The following is a 15,491-nucleotide window of genomic DNA, read 5'->3' as shown; positions in this document are numbered from 1 at the left end:
GATGGTGAAGGAGTAGCCTCTAGAGCAAATCCACCCATGATCGCCTGCCGTCGTGCAATATGACCCACACGAACATTCACCTGATACAACTAGCAGAGAGTGTATCAAGGCGAGTGTCCATGCGCTGCAGCTGCGCCATGATATCACCAAGGGATACATCGCTCGAAGAAGAAGAAGGAGCAGATGTAGATGGAGCGGATCTGGAAGGCGCCGAACGGGAGGGAGGAGTGGCACCTGGCTGTCTCGACCTGAACTGCGCCTCACTACGTTTTACGGTAGCGGCGTCTATGGCAGATATGTGTGTGAAGTGGTCGGACACAAGAAAGGTAACAGAAAAATGGCGTAGAATCCGCGTGATAGCAGAAGGAAAGATGAGCTTATCACGGGACGCCGAGTCAAGATAGACCTCTATGATAGAGCGGATGAAGTGAGAAGGGAAGTCTATAGACAAGTGCTCAAGAAGAGAAAGCAAAAATCGAGCACGAGGCTCTGTGATAGAGTTATAGTGAGACAAAGGATGGAGAACAAAAGTCATCACCATGTTAATGAATCTAGGACCTTTAGCAAAAGGCCTACATGATGTGAACTGATGCTCACCCCAATCAGCAGGGCGCTCACAAAAAGCAGATATGAGCTCATCTTTGGACACAGTCCTCAGACGCTCACAAGAGGGTAATCAGGAAACTCTATCCTAGGAACCCTAAGCACATCCGCAACAAGTTGCGGTGTGACAGGAATGCAAATACACAGCAACTTCTTGATGGAAGATGAACTAGGTCAAGAACCTTGTCTGTTGAGCACAATTTGCATAAACAGAGATTGCTCAATGATAATACAACTTGTGTCTTCCAAAACGGCTCTTAAAATAATCCTTTTATATGTTTAGGGTTAGAAGAAAAGAAAGCCCCAAAACATATTCACGGATCCCAAGAAAATCAGATTGGAATTCTGACTTTTTAATTCTCGACAAATAGCAAGTGTCGAGGTAGCTATCGAGAGGTGTCGAGATTTAAAAATCCTGCACTTCAACTTGCTTTTTCTTGGACAGACTTGATGACTTCAACACTTGAGCTTGAAACATTGTTTCTTGAAGTATTAAAACACCTAGAACTACCCAATTACAAGTAGAGTGCGTTTTGTCAAAGGATTAGCCAATATATATAACTAAGTGACATATGTTCTTAAACAAGTTAAAACATATATGTCCTAACAATCTAAAATAATAATAATAATAATAATAATAACATAGCAAGCCAACAGGGAAAAAAATCCCAACATCAATCCTGAACAAAACTAACCCAAACTTTGGAATCACAAAAAATTGTTAGTTAAATTTTTATTAACTAAATACGGGCCAACTAAAATGGATTCTTAAAAAAAAAAAAAAAAAAAAAAAAAAAAAAAAAAAAACAACCAAAACCCAAATTACCAATATGCATTTGTCGATTGATCAAAATCATCAAATGGTAAAGCAAATTAGCAAAACTGAAACAGAACTCCTAATCTAAACGAAAAAAAAAAAAAAAAAAAAAAAAAAAAAAAAAAAAAAAAAAAAAAAAAAAAACCTCATCAACAACCAAGTTCCAAGCACATCGACGCGACGTTGCCTTCGCCTGGAACACCTCAAACTCGAGCAACAGAGCACATCGGGCCTTAAACTTGAGCAACAGCGACAGTGAGATCGGAGATCGGATCAAAGATTGCTTGGCTTGGCCTCGTCGCCTCGACGTGTTGTCGTGGCGCTGCCCCTCAGGCCTCAAGGTATTTCAGTTCTTTACTTCTCTCTCTTTTTCTCTATCAGTCTATCTCATCTAAATCCTTCATCTTTGGCTTTGGCTTTGCTGTGCTCTGATCTAAGAGTGAATGAGTGAGAGCAAAGCTCTCTCTCTCTCTCTCTCTCTCTTTGAACTAAGAGTCTGAAATGAGATTCTCTTTATCTCTCTGTTTCTTTGTTTCTCTATTTCTAAATATCTAATTGCCTTTACTTTATAACTTTATTTGACATTTTGACTTTATTGGTTTGTGAGTGTGTCATTTTGTGTATTGTAAATTTTGTGTGTTGTGAATGTTTTATATGTTTAATATTTTTTGGAATGTTGATTGGCTCTTATGACTCTTGTCTGTTAAGTGGGCAGTGGATGGGGGCAATGGGGCCATGGGGTGGGATATTTGAATTGGGGAAGTGGACAAGTAGAGGTAATAAAGGCTGAAGGCATGCAGAGGCAGTATAAAAGAAAAAAAAATTAATTATATTAGGCACGAGGCAGTGGGTTGAGCCATGGATAATGCACATAGGGTGTGTGCTAATGCATAGTGGGATGTGTGCTAGACTGCTAGTAGTCAGTAAAGAAAAATAATGAAGCAACTAAACAACAATAATTAATAATTTAATTAACCAATCTATATATTACTAAAAGATGAAGCATAGCATTTAATGTTGCTACGCTCCCATTGAGCCACATCAGCTGCCATGTCATTTCTAATTTTTTTTCCTGAATTTTTCCTATAATTTTAAAATACTTTTACTAAATTTTTCCGTAATTTTAAAATACTATTAAGAAGAAAATAATTTCCAGCCATATCTCCACCATAAAACCCAATCTTAATAGCTTTAATTATGTTAACCTTAAAGCCCAAAAATGAATGTTATGTTGCTATCCAACATTAAGCCCAAATCCAACCCTTTATTCTTTTAAACGCCAACCCTTTCTCCTTCTTCAGACCTTTAGCATGACTGTCCACCGTTAAGCCCAGATCCAACCCTTTAATCTTTTAAACGCCAACCCTTTCTCCTTCTTCTTCAGACCTTTAGCATGACTAATGCCAACCTTTCTCTCTTCCAAAGACAGATTCAATACTTCAGACGTTCGGCTTTCTAACTCCAACCCTTTTCTTCCCTTCTTCGTCTCTTCCTCTCCTTATTTAAGGGAATCACTCCTTCATACCTCATCATTATCTCCTGTCCTTTTGCTCTTCCTATCTTTCACGGTTTCAAAACTCCTCATTTAATTGAATCAAAAAATAGCATATTTAAAGAAGAGCTCAGAATGGATGATTCACTTCAGGTATTTCACCTTTGTTCGTGTTTCGTTTGGGACTGTTTCTTCTGAATGATTTGCTCAGATTGATGGGTTTGGAGCCCTATAGTGGGTTTTGCTAATTTCAATTATTGGACGCATTGCTCTCTCTTTTGTGTTTCAGTAATTCAATCAACATTTCGTTTCCTATCCATATCCTTTTGCGAGAGGCAAATTAGTTCGACCACAGGCCCAGGTTCAAGGCCACCGTCAACTTTAATGGCAAGGAGTTGTTAGCTGCCTCCTCTGTAAGAACCGTCGAGGTATACTTAAATTTTATTTTCTATGTATATTTAAAATTTTTAGGGTTAATTCTTCTATGTTTTCCTGTTTGGGTATTGAGTTTATGGTCTGCAATTTTTTGTATTTTTAATTGTTGCTGTTGGCTATAGAGAAAAGCTCAGAAATTAGGGCAAGGAAAATTACCCCAATCTATGATTATTTTTATTAGGCAATTATATCAAGTTGAGGCTATACAACTTCAGGGGGATCAGAGGAGGCATGTTTCTACCTTCTTTGTGCAGGCTGGCATTGTGAAGAAGGAACATATCAAGATTCATTGTTTTTGAATAGCTACAGCCTGCAAGTCAATCTCCATATGTGGTTTACATTATTCTTGCCACACTATAGTGAATAGTTTATGATCTGAACCTTAGATTGTAGCCATAATTCATGTGTCTTTGTTATATGTATGTCTATCTTCTGTGTCAATTTGGTAGTTTTGCTACTTGCTGAGTTGTGTGGGAGAGATGGTACGGATTGTACCAAAGCCTTCATCCATACCTTAATCAATAATACTAATTTCCTGTTTTATATAGATGATTTTGCATTGATTGGATGTATTTAAATTTCTAATTGATTTAATTGTCACATAATTAGGCATTGCCACATTCAGCTATGATAAATTGATAATAGAGTAGATAAACTAACAAAAAAGGTCAAGAGTTATTTAAAAAAGAGATGAACAACTTAATAACTTATTCTTTCGTTGCAGATGCTTGCATTTTTTTTTTCTATGTTTGTAGTTGTATATCATTAAGCAAGGGTTACATATGATTCTTTATTCATTGTTTATTTGTTTTCCTTTTTTTTTTTTTGGTAGTAAGCTTAATTTAATTACTACATTTGAAGTTTTTTTCCTCTTTTGTTCTTTCTTATGTTTTTTATTTTTGTTTGCTTCAAAAGAATGTACTATATATGTAGTATGTTAGTTGGAGTTGTTGTGCTTGGTTAAATGAGATTTTTACTTCTTTTATTTTATTTTATTTTTTTTGGGTTTCAATTTTTATAATTTTTAGCTATAAGTTCCTTAGGGCTCGAGTTTCTTAGGGATTTTGTGCACGATAAGTCTCTCTCTCTCCCTCTTAAATTTGCTTATTTTATAGAGTTTACCCAAAAAGTTTTTTTTTTTTTTTTAAATGAAAGAATTTTGATTTTGTTAGTTTTTAAATTTTGAGCAAGTTATTGGGGTTTTAGTTCATAAATTTTGCAGTTAGAATATTGTTTCAAATTTGGTGAATTTTGGGGAATGTAATAGTGTGAAAATTTTATAAACTTTTACTACCTAGGAATCCAACTTGAGTCTAACAAGAAAGCCATGAACAACTTAAATCCAACATGAAGGCCATGAACATCCAAGTAGTCTGTAGCCATGTTTTTGTTTCAATTCTTTTCCCTCCCCTAATATAGCTTTGCCGTTTGATTTGTTAGTTGAAATTGAAATAACACAATTTTCTTATTCTAGATGAAATTGTTTATGGTTTTTTATTTTATGTATAGTTTTCAATGCAACTAACATCAATTCAATACACAAACATGAAGGTGAAAATAAGAGTTCTTGATGCTCTTTTTTAGAGCTCTCTCTGATTTATTAATTTTTGTTTCTTATTGTTTCAATGTTAAGGATTCAGTGACAAACTTATTTTGCATTTGTACTATAGTTTTACTTGTGGGGAAAATTTTATGAGTTTTCTATGTTTGTGTTTTGTAGTTCGCATTGATTTGTTGGATGTGAATGGTGATGTGAGGGAACTTAGACAAAGATAATGAGCTACCTGTCTTCTATCTCAAGGTTTTTGTTTTTCCTTTATATTAAGCTGTAAATGCGTAATAGTTTCTTTGAAATCTTATATAGATTCTATTTAATAGGTTCAACATAATATTTTCAAAGAAACTCCTATTAATTATTTTTTTTATTGAGTTATTGAATCAAACATGCATTCAAAATCTATTTTCAATGGAAATAATTCAACTGATGATTATTTACCTTTTTTTATTTTTATTTTATATATATATATATATATAGACTAGAGATAAAGGCTTACACTGTATTGTGTACCTGATGGTGCACTCTTACACAGAGTGGAAGAAAACCATAAACTAGAGTTCTATGGAGTTCTTGAAAACTTGCCTTAAGTTATGATTACGAGTTCTGTGATGATTGTATGTAACTTATTATAGAACATGGTGGAAAAATTGAATCAAAAGGAAAGAGGAACCATTTTGGATTAGCACATGTTGACAAGTTTAGGGTTTGATGTTGTCATAGAAGTTTCAGTGGAAGTCTTCTCTCAGTTGCTAAGCTGTGTATGTAAATTAGGTTACTTATTGAAAAAAAAAATTGTAAATTAGGCTAGATATTGAAAGTTCTTGCTGAATGCTATAATTACTAAAAGCTATGTTTAGCTACTAAACTACTTGAGATGTTCCTTAAATTTTTGGGATATAAGTTAATAAGAAATGTCTTTTACGTTATGCTTCAGATACAATTTTTATTCAACTTTGATGTTGGTTTTTATTCCCTTTTAGATTTTATAGAGAAGTAGGAACACAAAATTTGTATTTTAATTTTGTGTGTTTTGTGTACGCATATCCACATTCCCGCACACAATATATACACTATCAAGTTATATAGTTGCATGGCTAGATAGTTTAGCAAATACCTGTTAGTCTTAAATGGGGTTTTGCATTTTAATAAAATTTGATGAATTGAAAGTGGAAATTTGTTAGATACCACCAATTGTGTTTTCAACCAAGTGAATATCAAAAAACATTTGACATTTTTTTTTTTTTTGGTTTATATAACATGCCTCATTAAATATATCAATCTTCAAATATTTAGAAACAAATTATAAGTGGCATCTAACTTTGCAATATGAACTAAACATTAGACTTGCGTATCTCTTTTCCAACTACAAAATGTACCAATACTAAGAAACACTATTTGAAATGAGATTTAATTGGAAAATAATTGTGCTTGTTGAAGGAGGAGTAAAAATTCATAAATTTGCTTTTGTAAGTTTGGAATGAAGTATTTTTAAAGATTATAATTATGGATTCATCAAACTTGCAACATTAAACCATTTAAATTTGCTGTTTAAGTACATGAATATTAGGAATTAATCTTATAGCTTTCATCAATCTAGAGGAAGATGAATTAAAAAAAAAAAAAAAATTCTTGAACATTTTTCTGAATTTTCTGGTGCATCGCATAAGTTAGCGACTAGTACATTATAAAAGACAAACAAATTAAATTATATTAGGCAATGAGCTGAGCCATGGATAATGCACAGTGGGGTGTGTGTTAGATTGTGGGTTGAGCTGTGTATGCTTCTTAAGGAACACCCTGAGAAAAATTCATGGAGCCGCCACTGATCAAAAAGAAGATGCCTATTATTGTTGGTGATGTCCTTTTGAGTTATTGTTAATATATTATGGGATGTAACCGATAAAAGTTTGATTTAGAATTGACATGTTCTTTCACTAAAATATGTTTTGGGCTATGTTTGTTTCGATGGAATTGGATTTATGGAAATAAATAAATAAATAAAATTAAAGAAAAATTCTACATTTACGGGTGTTAATTTGGAGCAACTGAAATTATTGGTCAATTGGAAATTGTTTTTCGTAAAATAAAAGCACTAGCCGAAAAATATTTAACACTTTCATTTGCGGTCCTTTCAATTTTTGCCCCACCCAAAATTTATTAATTGAACCTCCACCCCTCCCTCGCCCCCACTGTCAACCACCTAACCACCACCCCCCTGCTAACGTCCTCAATTGCCAACCATTGCCATTTTCAAGAACTCAACCAAACAGTTGAAATATTTTCTTTCTCAAAAATATTTTCACCTGTTGAACCCAATGTAGCCTTAATTTAATATCTTGAAATTAGGTGACTTTTCCAGGCTTGTATCTATTGATATGAAGATGAAATACTTTGGAAAAGAATATCAAACTAATATTTCATCAAGGCTCATACTCATCCAGATAAGGGATATCCATGAATCAATGTCAACAAAATTGTAACAAAAAATAAACAACTTTTTGACCTATTGTTTTAACTCTCATAGAGTTCAATAGCAACACAAAATTCAAGAATGAGATTTCATAAATTTTAACAGAAAAGTGCATGCATTATAATTTGTTTACTAAGTAGCAAATACATGTTATATATATATATATATATATCATGTGAAAAAAGAATAAGGGCACAGCATATCCGTCTTGTCTGCTTGTGTCATAGTATGTGAAGGGAGGAATACATTGATAATAGTGTAGAACAACCTTAGTAAAAAAGCAAAATTTTTGTTACAATTTATTTTATGAGGTCAGGTAAATTCCAAGAATTATGGGTTCTTGTAATATAAGATTAAAATCTATTATTTAGGAAAAAAACATAAAAATTGAATTTATCAACATAAATACATCATGTGAGACTGTCATGGTCATGGACTTCATTCACAAAAAAATTAATGTGCCTCCATCTCAATTCTCAGCATCTCCAAGAAAAAAATGGAAAAAAAAAAAAATCCGCTATAGTTTCTAGAATAATTTGAACTTTCCTCGTTTTCCTTAGTCTTTTATATATATATATATATATATTAATTACTTATGTAGAATGTTGAAAGAGCCTATTCATCTTTATCTTCATCTTCATCATAGTTGAAGGGTAGTGGCACAGACTTGAAAGCTCGGTACTTGCCAACATTGTTCAAATGTTCGTTCTCTAATCTGAGCAATTATGCAAAAAAATTTAGGTTAATCACAAAAATTAAAGAAGTTTTTTTTTTTTTTTTTTTACCAAAATGACTTAATAAAATCTTTGTTACCTGAAGAAATTCCATATGCCACGACGAATGATCTCTAGGCTAGCTACAATGGCTATTAAGGAATTTTTATGTAAGAAAGACACTTGGAAACCCAATACAGTCTGCATCCATGCAAACCTTAGCAACACATTCAACACCTGCATGGTCATGAAGTTAAAATTAGCAGTGTTACTGTGTTAGATGTTGATAAAATCGTCCCTGCTTGCAACATTAAACCATTTAAATTTGCTGTTTAAGTACATGAATATTAGGAATTAATCTTATAGCTTTCATCAATCTAGAGGAAGATGAATTAAAAAAAAAAAAAATTCTTGAACATTTTTCTGAATTTCTGGTGCATCGCATAGGTTAGCGACTAGTACATTATAAAAATAGGTTGCTAGCTTGAGGAAACAATTCTTTGATTCTACTGCACCTGGTGGGCTTGCCGAACCTTGACCTACCTGCTCACAACTTAATATTGCGAACCATAGTGATTATTATATTTTTTTGCCATTTTACAGTTGAATGTGGATTTATTTTTTTGTTACATCTAACACTAAGTTGGTTTATTTGCACTTCACTATGGCCAGTGATCTAAGAAGGAAGGAGAAATGGCAGAAAGTGCATTCAGCCTAGTTATGCAAAGGAGTTTTTACATTGTTTTTGAATTGAGAGACGTCGAGCAATTCTATTAAATTTTGTGTAGTTCTGTATTGAGACCAAATGAAAACCCAACTCCTTTGACCTAGAAAGAATGACCTCAAGCATCATATCATGAATACGACAACTTCTAGTTCTGCCAATAGAATCGACTACATTCACTTGAACCAAGCTTCTGTGAATAAGCTGGTTTAAATAGCCTTGTGCAACCTCTTCCAATGTTATCCCTTGCATTTCTTTTACAAAACCTTCAGCAATCCAAAGTTGAATTAGTCTTGCACAATTAATGTAGTAGTCCTCAGGAAACATTCCAAAATATAATAAGCAAGCTTTGAGGTTGTAAGATAGATAGGGATAGAATTTTGGAATATCTTGTAGATCAGGATTACTTTTTAGCTCTGAACTAAGACAATTATGAAATTTGAGCCATTCATCAATAACTTGTCTTTGGTTGACAAAAGACCCCTATAGCAACAATTGCTAGTGGCAATCCTTCACATCTCTCAACAACGGCACGTGATAACTTAACCAACTCAGGGGGGCAAAGCTCCCTTTCACGTTGAAACACCTTCTTGCAAAAGAGCTCCCAAGCTTTTTCTAAAGGTAGAATTGGTAGTTTATACAAATAATTAGAAAGAGCAACATCCTCATTTCGAGATGTGATTAATATTCTACTGCCTTTTTCATTTTTAGGTAAAGCAAGTTCTATGTAATCCCAAAATTTTTTTTCCATACATCATCAAAAACTACTACATACCTATGCTCGTGTAAATATAGCCTATTTGCTCCATTAGTGTTGTTTGTTCCATTGTGTCAATTTCCACAGAATAGACTGCTTCTTTGCCTTGTAGAGTTGCTTTATCATGTTCCTTAATAGCTCCTCCATCTTGTATGATTTAGACACTGTGATCCAAACATGACAATCAAAGTGTGCTGTCACTTTATCATTTTCATACACTTTTTTTACAAGAGTGGTCTTACCCAGCCCACCAATCCAATCGTTGAAATCACCATGCGATTAGATGGTCCTTCTACCAACCAATTTATCAATTTTTCTCTATGAGACTCAATGCCCACAACCTCTGCTTCCTCAATGAGAAGGGATGCCATTCGAGGATGAAGCCATGTATCACTTATAGCATCACTATTAGATCTTCTTTGCTCTATGACATTAGAGCCATATCTTTCACCACTCTTTTTGATGTTCTCAAGTATCCTGTTGATTCCTTGCTACTTGTTTTGCAAATTTCAAGCTCATGAAAGTAATGGATTTTGAAGGTGCTCTATGGATTGCATTCCAAAAGAAGTGGGAAACCTATTCCATCTAAGATATTTAAGCCTAAGAGATACGAAAGTGCAAAACATTCCAAACTCATACGTAAACTACACAACCTAGAGACATTGGATTTGAAACACTCCCTTGTGTCTAAGCTTCCAATGGAGCTTAGTGGGCTTCGTAAACTACGATATCTTGTGGCCTACAATTATAACATAGAAACTGAGTACAATATAGATACATGACGTGGGATAAAGATTCCAAATGGCATTATGCATTTAGAGTGCTTACAAAAGCTTTTTTATGTTGAAGCCACCAGCACCACCTTATAACAGAATTGGGAAGTTTGGCACAGTTAAGGAAGTTGGGGGTCTCTAAATTGAAGAAAGAGAATGGGACGGATTTGTGCACTGCGATACAGAAAATGAACCACCTTCGGTCATTGGAAATTAAAGCAACAAGTGAGGAAGGAGTTCTTAATTTGCAATCCCTGCTTCTCCTCCCCCTTCCTACAAAATTTTCCCTCTCTGGGCGACTAGAAAAGTTGCCAGAATGGATTCCCAAACTCAAGATTATAGTTCGATTTATTTTAATCTGGTCAAGATTAAGGAAGATTCATTAAAGGTCTTCAAGCTCTGCCTAATTTCTGTATCAAACTTATGCTACGCAAAAGAGTGATGTTTTAATTGAATTGTATTTGTTGTCTTTAGAGTGGTTTAAGTATGTTAGGTGTTTCATTGATATGACCGCATGAAATGGCTTTGATATAATAGCTAAAATTCTATATAATGACATTTGCGTATAATTTTTGAAAGAATAACTAGATGTATATGTTTTCTTCTTTATTCATCGAAAAAAAAAAAGAAACTGTATCGAACAAGCTTCTTGTTCTGATTATGGAGTGTCCTCGACTATTTCTAAAGAGTAAGATGTTGTGTATGGTGTGGTGCTGCCATTTTGGCTTTGAGTAGTTTTCTGTGCTGCTGTAGTGTTGTTACCAGTAGTTTTGCAGATTTTGTTTTGATGTTTGTTAGGTGTTATTAATTTGATGTATAAATTCAGCTTTTGTTGCTTCTTTTTTGAACTTGTTGTATGGTTTTTTCTTGTTTCAATAAATTTTACTCATTCATTTGAGAAAAAGAAGNGTGTTACTGTGTTAGATGTTGATAAAAGCTAAGAAGCCTGCACATGGAGTCATGGACACTGACACAGACACGAGACAGGTAAGGTTGAGATAGTTAATGATTAACATATATCTTTGAGCATATTTTATGTTTATTTTAAGTTTTAAAAATAAATAACATCTATCAAAAGCTTTGTAGATGCTACAGTTATTTTTTCTCTTACCATTGCTCCAAAATATACACTTTTGTGAGGGACTAAGAGCTTGTCTCTCAACCAGCGGTTCTTAGATCGACGTTGAAGAAGCCCCCAATCTATAACAAGGTCCCAGTATGTAGAAACAATTGCTGCAATGGCTGAGAAAATCCAGGCTAATGTTTTCCAACCCATTCCCTTGTCAAGACTATACGTAGTCCTCAAGATAACAGCCACAATAGTCAGAAAATATTTAATGCCATTATATCCTTGCATAGGATCTCTCTCTTCATACAGGCGCCTAAGGCACTGAAAAAACAAATGAAAGAAAATTATGTCCATCAAGCAATTATCATTTAATTTGTGGCAGCAGATGAAGAAGAGCATGTGGGAAAACAAAAGGAAATTAAGTATGTCCACAAAAAGCTTTCATAAAATTTTTCACAACTTTCTTAGATATTAAATTATAATTGGTGTAATATCACTTTTACATTATTTCACCAATGAAACCACTTTTACATACACCAATTCCAATATGATACCATTACAATTGTGAATTTTTTTGTCCCTAAACTTATAAGAAGAAGAAATGTTAAGGTTCGTACCTGAAGGAGTCGAGACCAGTATGGAATTACAGCAACAATGAAATAGAAAGTTTTGTATACATCGCTTCTTCCACAAGTGTGATGTCTGTGCTTGAAGTCTCCCCAACCATAGTAGCAAATGTAGAACTCAAAACTTCTCAAGGCTTGCACCTGCAAAAGAAGAATAAAATGATCAATATTATGGACTTCTAGATAGACAAGAGATGAGTAAAGCTGTCAAATTTTTTACTAAAAATGGTTTCCAAACTGATGAACAATGAATGTGATTGGAGCTAAATTAATAACATTGTATATCAATTTCTTTATTATTATTATTATTATTATTTTAAAAGTTAACACATCAGTTTATAAGGATTATTATTTTCTTTTTATTCTTAGGTTATTGATAAACAACATGCAACAATTTACCAACCTGGCTAGTGAGCTGATCAGCCAAGAAGAAATCTGGGAGCGTCACCTGCAGTAGAAAGAAATTCACAACGTTCATACTTCATACAAACCACCCCAGTTCAACTTACTAATCTTATGCATTACTTTTTCTTGACCAATATATACCTTGTACAAAGGGGCAAGAATACAGTGAAAGAGACATGTAAGGAAGAAGAAACGACTTGAACGATACATGATGTTAAATGGGCAAAATAATATGATGAGTACAAGCTGCAGAAAAAGAGAGGAATCACAGGATTAGGTTCTGCCTATGTATTCAGAGGTTAAATTAGGAAATCATCAATAAAGTTTGATAATTCTTACAAAAACCAAGTTTAGAGGCAGAAGTTCGGTGTATGTTCCATAATCTTTTGTATTTGGATCCATCTCCATGTCAAGGTTTAAGAGCACACTGGCTAGTGCTAACACTGCAAGACCAAAACTGAGGAGGAGAATTTCTCGATACCCCAACTCGGTTCCTTGCTTGAATCCAAATATGAAGGAATAATTGACCCGGTATCGCCTCCAGAAGAATATATTGGCAGCATATATAATCATGTGTAGAACTATAAAGCCAAACAAGCTGCAAGGATTTCAACATGTGAAACAAAAGAGTTATAGATCCCTATTGTTGGAAATGGAAGTCATGTTCATTTGAATCTATTTTTATTCAGCTAAAACGACTTAATACTAGAATGTCTTGTTTGTTTTGTTAAGTTAGAATAATGATTAAATTCATCACTTTCTATTTGTTTAAGCTTTTGGACAAATGATCTTTTATCATGGTATTAAAGTAGAAAATCCTAGAAATTCAATTTAGGAAGAAATATACCTGTAAAGGGGAAACATGTTTTCCATGTACTTTGTTGCCTCTGGCTTATCCATGATTAAAAAAAAAAAAAAAAACTAGAAATTTTTTTACCATATGCAACACTCATTCATATTGATAAAAACGAAGTCCACTTCTAAACAACAAAATTAACAAAGGTTCAATTAGTATTAAACATTATGAATTGTCTCCCACAAAAGACTTTGATATCTTAAAACCTGATTTTTGGTAGGAATCCTAACTTGGAGGTTGATAGACTATATTTCCCCTAAATGACTTTGTTGTTTCAGGTTTTGCTGCTTATTATGAACCTCTTGTATTGTGATCTTATTTCAATAAATTTACCTCATTAATGAATAATAATAATAATAATAAATTTACCTTATCTGTGACTTTACTAATAGAAATTTCTACTAGTGAACATCAAATTTGTAAAATTATGAAGGAGAGCAAGCAACTTGACCCTCTTGTTTAACAAATAATCACAATTACAGAAAAGACATTCGCTTATAATTTGTGAAATAGTAAATCAAATGTATATGTTTTCTTTATTCATCCAAAGAAGAAAGAAATTAGAAAACTGTTATGAACAGGATTATTTGTTTGGATTGGGAAATTTCCTCAACTATCTTTAAAGATTAAGATGTCAAACCTAATGTGGTATTATCTTTTCTGTTTTGACTAGTTTTCTCTGTTGCTATAGTTTTGCTGCCTAGTTTGTTGCAGGTTTCGTTTTGATGTTTGGTAGGTATTGCTAGTTTGCTCTTTCGATTCAGCTTGTGCTGCTTATTTTGAAACTCTTGTACTGTAATCTTGTTTAAAAAAAAATATCTGATTCATATCAAAAAACAAACAAGAAATTTTTTTACCATATACAACGTTCATAATGATAAAACGTTAGTCCACTTAAAACTAATAAACTCAACATAAGTTCAGTTGGTATAAATCACTATGGATTCAGTTAATGATTAGTGTCTCCAGAAAAGAGCTTTAAAATCTTACAACCTGATTTTTGGCAAGGAAACCCTAACCTTACATTGCAAATCCTAGAGGTTTATAAACTATATCTTCCTTGTTTATTTCTTAAAACTTGTCAGTTGTCAATGTGTGAGTTCATAAATTAACTTGTCATTGCCACTAAAGGGTATTACATGAAATTTATCTTTTGTCCTTACCAAATATGTGAAACGTAAAAGTAGTTCTGCTAAAAATTTACTTATTGCAGTGAGCATCTTGACAGCTGACAGGTTCTATGCAATTTCAAATTGAAGTTGTGACCATTTTTATTTGTTAACAATATAAGATGAGAGAGAATGACTGAATAATCTGTATATTGATGTGTGTAAAACAATGTACAAAAGAGAGCCTTATATAGGCTAGGTATGTGTGCAGTACAAGTAACATGAGTGCAGTACAAGTAATATACTGGGCTAAGCCCAATGGGCTAATCTAGCATAACCTATACACTAACATCCCCCCTTAAACTCGAGGTGGCAAGGAGGAAGCCAACTGGAGTTTGGATATAAGATCTCGAAGACGACCAGGCGGGTGAGACTTGGTGAAGATATCAGCAGGCTGGTCAGCAGATGAGATGGAGAACAACTTGAGATTGCCTTTCTTGAGATGTTGACGAGTGATGTGGCAGTCGATCTCAATGTGCTTGGTGCGTTCGTGGAAGACATTATTATGAGCAATGTAGATAGCACTACGATTGTCACAATAAAGAGGAGTAGCAGTGGGCTGTGGAGCATCCATGTCAGCCAAGAGCCAGCGAGCGCCAGACAAGCTCGCAGGTGGTGTCGGCAAGGGCACGATACTCAGCCTCAGTACTGGAACGGGAAACAACATCCTGCTTTTTGCTACGCCACGAGACAAGAGAAGTACCTAACAGGAAACAGAAACCTGTGATAGACCATCGATCAGTCGGATCACCTGCCCAGTCCGCATCTGAATAAGCATGAAGCTCAAGAGAAGACCGAGAGGAGTAGTGTAGACCATGATAAAGTGTGCCCTTGACATATCGGAGAATCCGAAGAATAGCAGCATAGTGGACAGAACGAGGGCATCTATGAACTTACTAACCATACCGGCATGTGAAATCCGGACGAGTACAGTGAGATAGATCAGACTACCAACCAACTGACGATAGCGAGTAGCATCAGATATGGTTCACCATCCAAGGGTGTGAGCTTTGTTGCATTGTAG

The 15,491-nt window shown here is 34.2% G+C and overlaps 2 protein-coding genes across 2 annotated transcripts in view; both read right to left on the bottom strand.

Moving 5' to 3' along the window:
* Positions 1-7,732: 7,732 nt before the first annotated feature.
* On the bottom strand, positions 7,733-13,342 carry LOC112002848 (phosphate transporter PHO1 homolog 3). The gene is made up of 8 exons (XM_065764175.1): positions 13,290-13,342; positions 12,782-13,040; positions 12,584-12,688; positions 12,441-12,485; positions 12,029-12,178; positions 11,454-11,732; positions 8,189-8,325; positions 7,733-8,090 (listed from the first exon to the last, which is right to left on the bottom strand). Exons 1-8 carry the CDS (start codon positions 13,340-13,342, stop codon positions 7,991-7,993), a joined length of 1,128 nt encoding a protein of 375 aa, XP_065620247.1. The 3' UTR covers positions 7,733-7,990.
* A 1,700-nt stretch (positions 13,343-15,042) lies between these two features.
* Positions 15,043-15,491, bottom strand: part of LOC136063564 (secreted RxLR effector protein 161-like) — a 28,925-nt gene continuing 28,476 nt past the window's right edge. Inside the window, exon 2 of the mRNA XM_065764160.1 lies at positions 15,043-15,352. Within this exon, the coding sequence (XP_065620232.1) occupies positions 15,043-15,352 (310 nt within the window). The remainder of the gene's footprint in view (positions 15,353-15,491) is intronic.

Source organism: Quercus suber, unplaced genomic scaffold, assembly GCF_002906115.3.
Source record: "Quercus suber isolate HL8 unplaced genomic scaffold, Cork oak 2.0 scaffold_543, whole genome shotgun sequence".
Taxonomy (NCBI): Eukaryota; Viridiplantae; Streptophyta; class Magnoliopsida; order Fagales; family Fagaceae; genus Quercus; species Quercus suber.
This window is presented reverse-complemented; position numbering and strand designations above follow the sequence as displayed.